The following is a 12,004-nucleotide window of genomic DNA, read 5'->3' on the forward strand; positions in this document are numbered from 1 at the left end:
ATTCAGTTTTTCAATAGAAAAGATTTACTTAGAGACATTTAGATGACTTGTTGTTTTCACTAAATTCTAAGCTGTTTTTTTTCAACAAGTTCAAAGATTGTTAAAGAACTTTTTCAAAAACCGAGATTTCGATTTGTGTAAATAAATAACCCTTTAAGAACATATTATCTGTGAGAGACAGAGACGGGACCAGTTAATGTAGAACGGAATGATTAAAAACTAAAAAAGAGAGCCTGAAAGTGAAGAGAGTATGTTTTGTGTGAATCATGCTTTGTCTTTATCCTGTTTCCTCATGCTCTGTCTTCTTCCAGCTTTTGTTGATCACATTCACAGCAACGCTTATCAATGTTAACGAAGACTCTTGTGAAATTGGGAGCCATATGATTAACCACACAGACAATGATCAGCTGTGGTTTTCCCAAGAGAATTACTGTAAAGCAAAAACAATCGAATAAAACAAGGGAAATAAAGTGTTGTTTTAGAAGGGTAGCTAGTTTTTTTTTATAACATCTATCTTTTTTACGGTAACTGGAATGTATGTGATCATATTTTGTTGCACGTTGAAGGGTAGCTAGGTTTTATAATCTCATTTAAGACTTAACTAGGAAAATACGAAAAGATAACCCCTTATTTTAGAAAAATAACGAATAGAAAAACCCTTTGCTATGCTATATAGATTCCTCTTGTTACCCGTATAGTTAGCAATTTGCACAACTGTAACACCACTTATGGATGGATCAGCCATTCATTAAATCTTGGTAATAAGCAAAAAAAAAAAACTCTTTTATCTGTTTTTTTGTGCAGGATTTGGTTGTTCTTTTGTTGGCCCAATCGATCTTCTGTTTGCTTAAAAGCCCATGTCTTCATATTCCTTTTGACCCAAATCTTTTTGAGTGTTTTAATAACAAGAGACTTTTTAAAGAAAAACAACCTGAAATGAACAATCGGAATAAGCATCGCCTGTATACCGGATAAATGGCGGTGCTAGGTTACAGGGAAGCAAATACAAAGTCTGCAGAGATTTTGCGTTGTAATATCCGAATGAATGGCAAATTTTTTAAAAGTTGTATATATATATCTAAACACTAACTAACCACTTCTTTTGCAGATTCATGTCATTCCAAAATTTTTCTTTCAAGTTCTTTAATCATTTTTCCACGAAACAAAGTTCAACTTTTTTTTTTTTTGAAACTAACAAAGTTCAACTATTTCGTGAGGAAATATAAGTAAGTATTCCCTATGGCTCGGATCTTGTGACATTGCACATGTTGAAGGCATCAACATTTACGTTACTAAACGTTTGCATGTTTCGTCTGTTCTCTATATTTAATGTGTAATCTAATATGCTAACAAGAAAATATTAAAAAACAAACAAAACCGGACAACTCGATTGAACTAGTTAGATCTGTAATCTTTAATATTTCACCCAAATAAATTTCGGAACGAGATCTCCTTACACATTTACTAAACAAATATATAATTTAATTTTGTCAACGAACATATCTAGTAATTTAATATATCATCATTAATCTCATAGAGCAGAATATATTTTTGTGATGGAAACTGAATTCCATTAGATACACATACTATATATCTTCGATACCTTAAAAATGTATGCAACTAGCTAAGTTCATCGCATTAGTCGAATAGAAGGTTGAGTCAAGAAATTTGTTGTACAACTTCAAATTGATAATTTGTAAAGTGGAGAAACAAACAACTAATTAATGTACGTATGAGTCCAAAACAACTCCTACACTCAAATAAAATTTTCTATATTAAGTAAAAATAGAACAAATAATCTAATAAGTCTCCTTTGTCTCTACGCCTTATTAGCTTACGTGCCAAATCACAACTGGTTTTAAAATAGTTAGGCTACTTTTATTCCTTACATTGATATAAACCAATTTTAAATCCATTAAGACTCTCCCTAGGATCAACCTTCCTCTGCTACCGCTACAACCGCGTATAACTAAGCCACCGTGACCAGTGACCACCATTTTAATATATCCACCTTCGTACCATAACTCATTTTGAGATCTTTCCATTATTTATTTTTATATAAAGGTATTAGTAGACCAAAATTATCCTTCTTCATATACTTTTTCCTCTCTTTCGACCCCTGAGGAAATGTGTCTCTTTCAACGCATATCGAGAGCTCATTCTTCATCTTCTTCTTCAACTATCTCGACCCGTATGATATATTGCATACTACTTTCTATTTTTGCATCGTTGGTCTACCTTCTTGTCTCCCTCTCGTTATCAAGGTTTCAACCTAAAGACACTGCCTACTTCTTATCTTCTCAAGATCAATCTCAGAGCCTAACAGAGATCGATCACATCGTCTTTGGGATCGGATCGAGCACTAAGTCGTGGCCTGCACGTAGAGAATATGTTAAGCTTTGGTGGGATGCTCAGAGAATGAGAGGTTGTGTCTTTGTTGACCGTCCCTTGTCGTCTTTGGTGAACGATACAGATTCTAATCTCCTTCCTCCGATTTGTGTTTCCGAAGATACATCACGGTTCAGGTAACTAAGCAAACATTGATATCACCATTATCTAAAAATCAGGTTGGTTGGCATATTATTTTATTCAAGGGGCCTTGATTTAGCTGTGACGCCTATTATTTTATTTTCTTAGACACCTACCTTCTAAAATATGTTTTTTTTTGTATTCATGATATTTTATAATTTTAATTAATATTCTAGCTATTAGTTATAAAATCGTAGAAAGACTTATTGATTAACTATATCCATTTATTATTTAAACTAAAATACAAATCTCAACTTGGTTGGAGATTAAACTCAAACTTTCTAAACTCTATGAAATGTTATTACATTTGCAGCTATATCTAAGCATACACAAGATTTAGTGAGAAGTTCTCCAGAGTGCGATTTTTGTAACTACAAAAATATTATTAAACCACTACTCAAAGTCGTGCTTTAAAGTTGTGTGTCAGGTTCAAGACCCTTTTCCGTTCAAGAAACTCTTCATAAACCCTTTTTGTGTGAAAAACAAAATATTGGTTAGGTTTTATTTTTTTTATATAAAAATGCAACAATAACTTTATGTCTAACAACAAGATATGATACATGATTAGTTAAAAACAAGTTGGCAAAAGAAAGGATTGACTAAAAATTATATTTCTATTTATTATTTTGGTTTTAACTTTCTAAATAGAGTATAACTAAATCGAATCAGCCCATTGAATTATTGATCATAACCCAACAGATACACTTGGAGAAAAGGTGACCGAAACGCGATTAGGATCGCTCGGTGCGTGTTAGAAACAGTAAGGATGTTTAATACTTCTTCAGAGGAAGTAAGATGGTACGTATTTGGAGACGACGACACAATATTTATCCCTGAAAACCTCGCAAGAACGCTCTCAAAATACGACCACACATCATGGTATTACATAGGAGCAAGCTCAGAGATTTATCACCAGAACTCATTGTTCGGACACGACATGGCATTTGGCGGTGGAGGGATCGCTATAAGCAGCTCGTTGGCTAACGTTTTAGCTAAAAATTTCGATTCTTGTATCGAAAGGTATCCACATTTATACGGAGGAGACTCTAGGATTCATGCTTGTGTGCTTGAGCTTGGAGTTGGATTGTCTCATGAGCCTGGCTTTCATCAGGTTTTTTTCTAACTTCTTAAAAATAAATAGTGATTCAGTTTTTTACCAAAAAAATAAATAGTGATTAATTTTTGCATAATATTGATTAATTCGTTTTTCAATCTAATCAGTTTGATGTAAAAGGAAATGCATTGGGAATATTGACATCACATTCAACGAGACCGTTGGTGTCTCTACACCACATAGTCCACATTGATCCAATTTTCCCAAACGTAACCACATTCTCTGCCGTCAGCCACCTCTTCTCCGCCATAGAACTTGATCCTCTCCGTATATTTCAAGTCTCCATTTGCTACGACCGTTGGTACTCTTGGACCATCTCTGTCTCCTGGGGCTATGCCGTTCAGGTTAATATTGTTTTCCCTAACTATATAGATGATTTTGCATGACATGTAACTTAAGGTTATTAATTCAAAATAATCTTTGTTTGTCTCTAATATTAGATTGAGAGTAAGCATTTATTTCTACGGGATGCTTTGAGGACACAAAAAACGTTCCGACCATGGAAAAATTCAGGCGGGTTGGCAAGTGTGTACACATTCAACACAAGAGATGTTCATCCTGATCCATGCCAAAGACCTGTCACTTTCTTCATGGAACATGTTTCTTCTTCTCCCAGTGATGGAACTATTAAAAGTGTGTACAAGCAAGCTTACCAGAATTGCACGTACGATCCCATTTCATCTCCTCGCAAAATCGAAGAGATTAGAGTATTTTCGACAAGGTTGGATCCCGATATCAGACAAGTAAGCAATATACTTTGTCTAAGTTTTGTGAATTTGGTTTTGGATTAGAGATATTGTGTTTGTATGTGGATAATAGGATAAATAATGAAGTTTTGGTCATCTGTGAAAATCATTTCCTAGATTAGTAGTGATTTGTTGAAATGTCAATTACTAAAGTTTTCCCTATAGATATGTATCCCTTTACTCTGAAATTAGGTACCAATAAAACTAGGAATGTCACATATTATTTACAAGAAGTGCAAGATAAATGCCTGGAAAAGGATTTTTTTTCTTCTAAGAGATAAATGCTTGGGTATACATTAAGATGTTTCGAATTGCAAGAGAATTTCAAAATAATTCAGATAAGTTTGATAACTTGAATATTTATTATGTGATTTTAGTTGATGATAAAATCTTTCAAAAATCCATTTCAGTGTTGATTTTGAGTGAACTTTGACGTTTAAGCTTAAAACTATCACTGAATTTTTAAAGTGTAAACATTAAAGTTTTAAAAATGAAATATCAAATGTGTTGGAATTTTGAAATAACATCATTGCAAATACTATTACGTACGTAAACATCTTACATTTTCTATTTATTTTAAGTTTATTTTTTGTAATTAAATTACTCTTTTCTTTGGTTGTGGATTGTGGTAGTTGAAGGCTCCCAGAAGACAATGTTGTGATATCTTACCAACTTCTTTCAACGGTGGAAAAGTATTGGAAATTGGAATTCGAGAATGCAAAGAAGATGAGTTGATCTATATACATCCATAGCTAGGACAATTTTTTTTGAGAAAGGGCTTAAAAATTTAACAAACGTTGATACCTTCTTTTTTATTTGTTTATTACATTGCTATACAAATTTAACAAATGTCGTTGCCATAGAGTTTTTAGTTATTTTTTTTGTATACTATATACTGCATTAAACTGTTACTCAGCTTGTTAGTAGTTGCCTTTCAACTTTTAAGTTTTTGTAACCATTTCATTATAGACCGGCGGCCGTAACAATCTGCTAAAACACAAGTATTCATTTGAATGGTGAACCTATGAACATGCAACGAGAAATTAAGTATGATGGTAGAGAAAGAGATTTGAATGGTAGGAAAAGAATCAGTGGAGAAAGCATTTCGACAAAAAAATATAGAATACTCATCTAAAGAGTGGCTACCAAATTATTCTCTCCTAAATCCTAATATATAACTTTGTAAGACTGATGTTTTACGCCTATTACAAGATAAGAATCCAACATGTTGTTTTAGTCTTTTCAAGTCTTTTTTTTAACATTATTAGATCAACAATTTGTAACCAATAATTCCAATATCTTATGTAGATTCACATTTAATACTAAATTATTTAATAATAGTCAGTTAATGTTTGACATTTCTATTTGTACAAATGATAATAGAAAAACAAAATAAAAAATTGTTTTCTACCATAAGAATGGGCTTCCATCACCTTTTCTCTATTTTTGACATATGTCATAATGGGCTTCCAGCATTTTTTTAAATTTTAGCCCATTAAAAACTAGCGTTTAAACATTAAAAAGGTCAATATCACGGATTAAATCATATTTCGATCAGTGTTAATTACGTATTTAATTTAAGGAAACGGAACTATATAGTATATAAAAAACAATAAGCGTTACCTTAAGCTCATAATCTGTCTCAGGTATTAGACGACTTTCTCACCATTACTAGCAGTAAACCAATTGCGTGATCCCAAATCTTATCTCCCCCCCCCCCCTCGATTCGATTCGATTTCGATGTCGACGGAGGCGGAGGTTGTTAACTCTGGCGAGGACTTCGTTCACATCGAAGAACACTCCTCCAGACCTACCGGCGACATCTCGTTGAGCGACAGCATAGTCAATGTGGAGAAGGAGGACGCCGTCGAGGACGAAGAAGAATACAAAGACTCCGATTCCGTCGTTAGCGGCGGCGATGCGGGCGAGGGAATCGTCGGCGGCGGTGGAGAGGGAGAGGGAGAGGGTTCATCGACGACGAAGGCGGAGCTGCCGGAGGAATTGGCGAAAAGCGTTGTGATGCTGACGTGCGAGTCCACAGGGGAGAGCGGATCTTGCGATGTGTATTTGATCGGGACTGCTCATGTTTCGAAGGTAATTATTCTTTCTTTTTTTTTTGCGGAAAGGATCTGTTTTTTTGGTTTTGGAAGAATGATGAACTGCATGTCAAAATTTCGACAAATCTATTTTTAAAAATGTTTTTTTTCAGATGTAAATGTTTCGGACAGTGTTTTTTGGTTGTGTAAGAAGAAGGGTTTAGGAATTAAGTAAGAAACTCCTAAGCTTCTTGCAAGTTGCTAAAGTAATTTAAAAAAAAAAAGGATATGATTTTGGATGGGTTTAGCACTTGAACTTAAGCTTTAGCTCTATGCCTTTTTTTTTAATTAGCATTCAATCATTTGGAGAATTGCATGTCAAAATTTCGACAAATCTTTTTAAAAAATGTATTTTTCAGATGTAAATGTTTCGGACAGTGTTTGTTTTTGGTTGTGTAAGAAAAGTTTCTTAAAGGGTTTTAGGAATTGAGTAAGGAACCCCTAGCTTCTTGCAAGTTGCTAAAGTGAGAAAGATATGATTTTGGATGGGTTTTAGTACTTGAACTTAAGCTTTAGCTCTTTACTTTGTTTTTTATTAGCATTCAATCATTCATCATGGGGGTAATCCTTCAATATCGTTGCAATTTTCTGTTGGTTACAGGAATCATGTCGAGAAGTTCAAGCAGTTATCAGCATCTTGAAACCAGAGGTTCGTTTTTTCTTTTAGATGTTCACTGAGAACGGAAGTTTGATATCTCTTGTGTCTAAGCAAGTGGCTGATGATTAATAGGCTGTCTTCGTGGAGTTGTGTTCAAGCCGTTTGTCTATTCTCAAGCCTCAGGCTTTGAAGGTTCGCTTCTTCCTTCCTATTTTGGTTTGCTTTTCACATTTTATGGCCGTCTATCCAATTGTGTGAGGTTCTGTAAAAGAATCTGCATCGTTGTTTCTTTTGGTCGAAGATGATAGTTTTTTTTTCTTTTTTTTTTTGCTGTGGATGTCTATATTAACAATTAAAAGGGATGCCAAAATTTCTTTAGTTAATCACAAAAACAGAGGATTCCTTTCTTTCAAATGATGCATGAGCTCTAGATTGTCTGCTGGAAAAGAGTTGCCTGTTTAATTGTACTTCAATTGTTTTATATGCTATGCTTTGTTGATGATACATCAGAGATCCATCTACTTATACATGATTCTAACTCTTCTAGCCCTTTTGTTTATTCTGAAATGGTGTGTTATGTTTTGCGTCTCTAGATTCCAACCATGTCTGACATGATAGAAAGCTGGAAGCAGAAACAGAACACGTTCGGAATACTCTATGGATGGTTTCTTGCAAAGGCAAGTTTCCTTAAATCAAGATGTTTTTTGTTTTCTGTAGAAGCTCTAACTTTCCGATCCAAAAATTTACATCATGTCCTTCTGTTATTAGATCGCCAGTCAACTTGAGGTTCTTCCTGGTGCTGAGTTTCGTGTGGCATACGAAGAGGCTCTTAAATATGGAGGCAAGGTGATACTTGGTGATCGTCCTGTACAGGTGATACGTTCGTCCACATTTCATAGCATTTTCTTATATATGATATGATGGAGTTAAACTGCATCCTCTAACATAGTTCCAATATATAATTTTTTTATGCGACGCAGATCACGTTAAAAAGAACATGGGCAAAGATGCCTCTGTGGCACAAAGTAAAGTTTCTATACTCCTTGCTGTTTCAAGCCGTCTTCTTACCGAGCGCTGAAGAACTCGACAAAATGGTAAGTCTTACTGTATACATTTTGTGTATACAATTCAATGCGACTCATCATATCTAGTCATCTTGATTCTGGATATCTCTGTCTGTGGTCGCTTCAGTTGAAAGAAATGGACGATGTGGATATGCTGACTTTGGTGATTCAAGAAATGAGCAAGGAATTTCCATCTCTCATGGATACACTTGTGCATGAGCGAGACCAGTTAGTCTTCTCTTATCCCTCTCTATGTAGATTATCAAAATTCGCCTAAGCTTGGCTTATTCATGATGATGATTGGTGGCAACACAAATGAAATTCTCAGGTACATGGCATCCTCTTTGCTGAGAGTTGCAAGTGAGCACAGTTCGGTTGTGGCAGTTATCGGTAGAGGGCATATTAATGGAATCAAGAAGAATTGGCAGCAACCTATAACGGTTTGTTCTTGTGCCAGTCTCTTAATTCTCAAGGAGTTCATTTCGTTTTTTGGTTTAATACATAATTTCATGGAACTGTGCAGATGAAAGATTTGATGGAGATACCGAGCGACGAGTCAGTATTTACAGTGAAGAGGATAATATCATCAGTGGCGATTGCAGTTACAGGGACAGCTATAGTTACTGGTATACTTCTTGCAAGAAGAAGGTGAAAACAATTGTGATGTTGGGCAGAGTTTTTCTCTCCTCATTCTCCTGAGAGCCATACAAAAGAAAACTACACAAACTTAACAACATTTTACAGTCTTTATGCTTTCTTTCTCTTTCTTTTATTTTACTTTTGTATGTTGGTTGATGAAATTTTTCATAATAATAAAGCTTTTTGTTATTGAAGATAGTTTACATACTTTAAACCCCCAACACACTCTATTTTGCACTCCTTAACTATTTGCAACGGCACAGTTGCCTTCTGACCTCACTCCTGCTGAACCAGTCTTTACATTGATCCGACCCATTTTCTCCATGGAGTTAGCAAACTCAGAGAAGACACTTGTTTATGTTTGAGATTGTTGTGCTGAACGGTTCAGCCTGAACCAGTCTTCACCATTGCGCATATTTTATCAATATCAAAAATTCGGTGCAATTTGGTTAATATAGAAAGATTTTTGGCACTTGCGTAAATATAATTGTTGAGTCCTTTTTTAGTGCTGAAAAGAGCTTTAGCAGATTATGTAAATAACAAAGATCTCGGCCCTTTGCCCATCCCTTTTGGGCCAGTCTTGTATAGTAAGTATATGTGAGTTGACTAAACATCAAAACTTTTTTTTGGACTAAATGATTATGAAGATACGTCATTTACATGGCTCATGTTGGTGTTACTTATGTATCAAATTATAAATTTGTTATCTATAATTAAACGGTTATGCTACATAATCTCCCTGATAGAAGAAATATAACAAAGAAATTTGTTTGTATGTATCAACATTTTAACATAGTTGATGCATGATCATAATGAGTATTTGTACGTGTATAGCCGTATAAGGTGTTAGTATTCACTCACATTATTCAGGAACATGCAAATGATTTTCAAAATGATTGTTTAGCTGGAAGATCAACTTCTATAATACGTTCAATAAGTAAATGACAATAGAGTTTGAGAAAATGTTGGAAGAGAAAGAAAAAAAAGATGATGCAGGCGAAGAATATGAACGTGTGTAACACACATGACAAACTAGTTATTATTTTAGCTCTTTATTTTATTGCAGATTGCAGTTTAATATAATAACTATTTTTGAGGCAGAAGACTGAGAATATGTTTGAGAATACTATTTACTTATAGAATGGAAAACTGTGTGTTGCTTTGTAAAAGGTCAATAGCCTTATATATACTATAGAGCAAAAGTGATGAATGAATGAGTGATTGATCATATTTCAAAACTTTTATGTGTTATATATTCCTGATAAGTTTGTATTTAAGCATCATAAAAGAATCAAAAAAATCGTGCAGGCCTGTATTGTTCTTCAAATTCTACCAAGAAACATAGTATTTTTTTTGTAAAGGAAACCTATTAATAACTGCAAATTGGTATTATGATATGTAATTCCTATGTTGACATTTGGCAATGAAACTTTTCAAAACCCCTCCATTGATCTATAAAAACCCTGAGACTTTCTCCATTTTCTTCATCCTTAAACTCAGCTTAATACTCAACAAAGAAGAGAGACAACAATGGCACTCAAGAACTTGTTTGCCCTTGTTGTTCTTCTTAGCGTTGTTGGAGCTTCAGTTGCGAAGCCATATGGGAACCCGCTTGGGAACCCACGTTTGAAGGGTGATCTTGACCTAGACTACTACCGCTTCAGGTGTCCACAAATGGAATCCATTGTCCACCGTGTCACATTTCAGTACGTCTCTCGCAGGCCAACTCTTGCTGCTGCGCTTCTGAGAATGCATTTTCACGACTGCTTTGTCAGAGTAAGTTAATAGTTTTGCTTGAATTTTTATGTTTTAGTAATAAGTCATGAGTGGAGAGGCTCATGCATGTCCCTTATATAGTAATTGTCCCTTCATAATTATATTTTTTCTGTGGGTGTAATTTCTCTTAATTAAATTAGGGATGTGATGGTTCCGTTCTTCTGAAATCACCAAACAATGATGCGGAAAGAGACGCTCCCCCCAACTTGTCATTAAGAGGTTACGAAGTGGTCGATGCTGTCAAGTCAGCACTCGAGAGGAAGTGTCCTGGTGTTGTTTCTTGCGCTGATGTTCTTGCCTTGGTCGCTAGAGACGCTGTTGCAGTGGTAACATTTTGCACTCTCAGTGGTTTTCTCATGACAAAACCATGCAATAATATTTATTGTACGTACTAAACTTGTTTTGCACATGGATTAATTAATTTTTTTCTTAGATAAGAGGACCATGGTGGCCTGTTCCACTGGGGCGTAGAGACGGACGCATCTCGAGACTTTCCGAGGCTAACTTACCATCTCCTTTTGCCGACGTAAAGACACTGAAGAAGAACTTCCTTGTCAAGGGTCTTAACAGTAAAGACCTAGTTGTCCTCTCAGGTATTTCCATAGAAAACTATATTAATATTAATTACCAACAAAGAGTTTGTCTGAAAAACAGAGTTGGTCTAGTAGCTGATACTCTTAGATTATTTAGTAGGTGTATAAGGGATTATAAGTTCAAGTTCTCGTTGGGAGGGGTCTTGATATCAATCTGACTAACGTGATTTATTAAATAGGGGCTCACACCATTGGTGTATCATCTTGCGGTCTCATCAGCAGCCGTATCCATAACTTTACGGGTAGAGGCGACTTTGACCCAGCGATGGACCCTAGCTACGTTAGGGCATTGAAGAAAAGGTGCAAGCCAACTGATGTAAGGACCCCAGTGGATATGGACCCAGGTAGTGCCAGGAAGTTTGACTCTCACTACTTCAACATTGTGGCTCAGAAGAAGGGTTTGTTCATATCTGATTCAGCACTTCTCAATGACTTTGTCACCAAGCGCTACATTCAGACGCAGGTTGTGACTCGTGGGGCTTCCTTCGAAAGAGATTTCTCTGACTCAATGGTTAAACTTGGTTTCATCCAAATTCTTACCGGGAGGAAGGGAGAGATTAGGAGGAGATGCGCTTTCGTTAACTAACTTTGGACTTGATGATCGAAGTTCTAAAACGTTTTTTTTTGCTTATTATGGTCTTTTAATTCCTTCATCAATCTTTTTTTTCCATGGAAGTTCTTTACCTTTGAATTTCGAAATGTGTAATAATGTATTTCTTCCTTTGACGAATGTTATCTACTAGATAACAGTCATTTTTTTGAATAAAATGTTTTTCTCTCTAGCTAATGTTTATCTTTGAGTTTCATATTAATAAGTAACTAGGTGTTTTCATGCAACATGTGCAGTGA

At 35.2% G+C, this 12,004-nt stretch overlaps 3 protein-coding genes across 3 annotated transcripts; all 3 read left to right on the top strand.

Moving 5' to 3' along the window:
* The first annotated feature begins 1,889 nt into the window (after positions 1–1,889).
* On the top strand, positions 1,890–5,300 carry LOC130505398 (uncharacterized). Its single transcript, XM_056999997.1, has 5 exons — positions 1,890–2,525; positions 3,229–3,640; positions 3,751–3,987; positions 4,084–4,386; positions 5,022–5,300. Exons 1-5 carry the CDS (start codon positions 2,128–2,130, stop codon positions 5,139–5,141), a joined length of 1,470 nt encoding a protein of 489 aa, XP_056855977.1. The 5' UTR covers positions 1,890–2,127; the 3' UTR covers positions 5,142–5,300.
* Positions 5,301–6,037: 737 nt separating this feature from the next.
* Positions 6,038–8,984, top strand: LOC130505396 (uncharacterized). Its single transcript, XM_056999995.1, has 9 exons — positions 6,038–6,483; positions 7,087–7,134; positions 7,216–7,275; positions 7,677–7,760; positions 7,852–7,956; positions 8,064–8,177; positions 8,275–8,375; positions 8,476–8,587; positions 8,671–8,984. The coding sequence occupies exons 1-9, from the start codon at positions 6,130–6,132 to the stop codon at positions 8,797–8,799; spliced, it is 1,107 nt and encodes a 368-aa protein (XP_056855975.1). The 5' UTR covers positions 6,038–6,129; the 3' UTR covers positions 8,800–8,984.
* Positions 8,985–10,301: 1,317 nt separating this feature from the next.
* Positions 10,302–11,741, top strand: LOC130505397 (peroxidase 1-like). The gene is made up of 4 exons (XM_056999996.1): positions 10,302–10,562; positions 10,703–10,888; positions 10,996–11,155; positions 11,335–11,741. The coding sequence occupies exons 1-4, from the start codon at positions 10,317–10,319 to the stop codon at positions 11,739–11,741; spliced, it is 999 nt and encodes a 332-aa protein (XP_056855976.1). The 5' UTR covers positions 10,302–10,316.
* The last annotated feature ends 263 nt before the right edge of the window (positions 11,742–12,004 follow it).

Source organism: Raphanus sativus, unplaced genomic scaffold (assembly GCF_000801105.2).
Source record: "Raphanus sativus cultivar WK10039 unplaced genomic scaffold, ASM80110v3 Scaffold2239, whole genome shotgun sequence".
Taxonomy (NCBI): domain Eukaryota; kingdom Viridiplantae; phylum Streptophyta; class Magnoliopsida; order Brassicales; family Brassicaceae; genus Raphanus; species Raphanus sativus.

Coding starts and splice junctions, on each gene's coding strand:
- LOC130505397 (XM_056999996.1), top strand. CDS start 10,317: ATGGCACTCAAGAACTTGTTTGCCCTTGTTGTTCTTCTTAGCGTTGTT. Junction 10,563..10,702: donor TTCACGACTGCTTTGTCAGA/GTAAGTTAATAG, acceptor TAATTAAATTAG/GGATGTGATGGTTCCGTTCT. Junction 10,889..10,995: donor CTAGAGACGCTGTTGCAGTG/GTAACATTTTGC, acceptor TTTTTTTCTTAG/ATAAGAGGACCATGGTGGCC.
- LOC130505396 (XM_056999995.1), top strand. CDS start 6,130: ATGTCGACGGAGGCGGAGGTTGTTAACTCTGGCGAGGACTTCGTTCAC. Junction 7,957..8,063: donor TTGGTGATCGTCCTGTACAG/GTGATACGTTCG, acceptor TATGCGACGCAG/ATCACGTTAAAAAGAACATG. Junction 8,376..8,475: donor CTTGTGCATGAGCGAGACCA/GTTAGTCTTCTC, acceptor TGAAATTCTCAG/GTACATGGCATCCTCTTTGC.
- LOC130505398 (XM_056999997.1), top strand. CDS start 2,128: ATGTGTCTCTTTCAACGCATATCGAGAGCTCATTCTTCATCTTCTTCT. Junction 2,526..3,228: donor GAAGATACATCACGGTTCAG/GTAACTAAGCAA, acceptor ATAACCCAACAG/ATACACTTGGAGAAAAGGTG. Junction 4,387..5,021: donor TGGATCCCGATATCAGACAA/GTAAGCAATATA, acceptor GGATTGTGGTAG/TTGAAGGCTCCCAGAAGACA.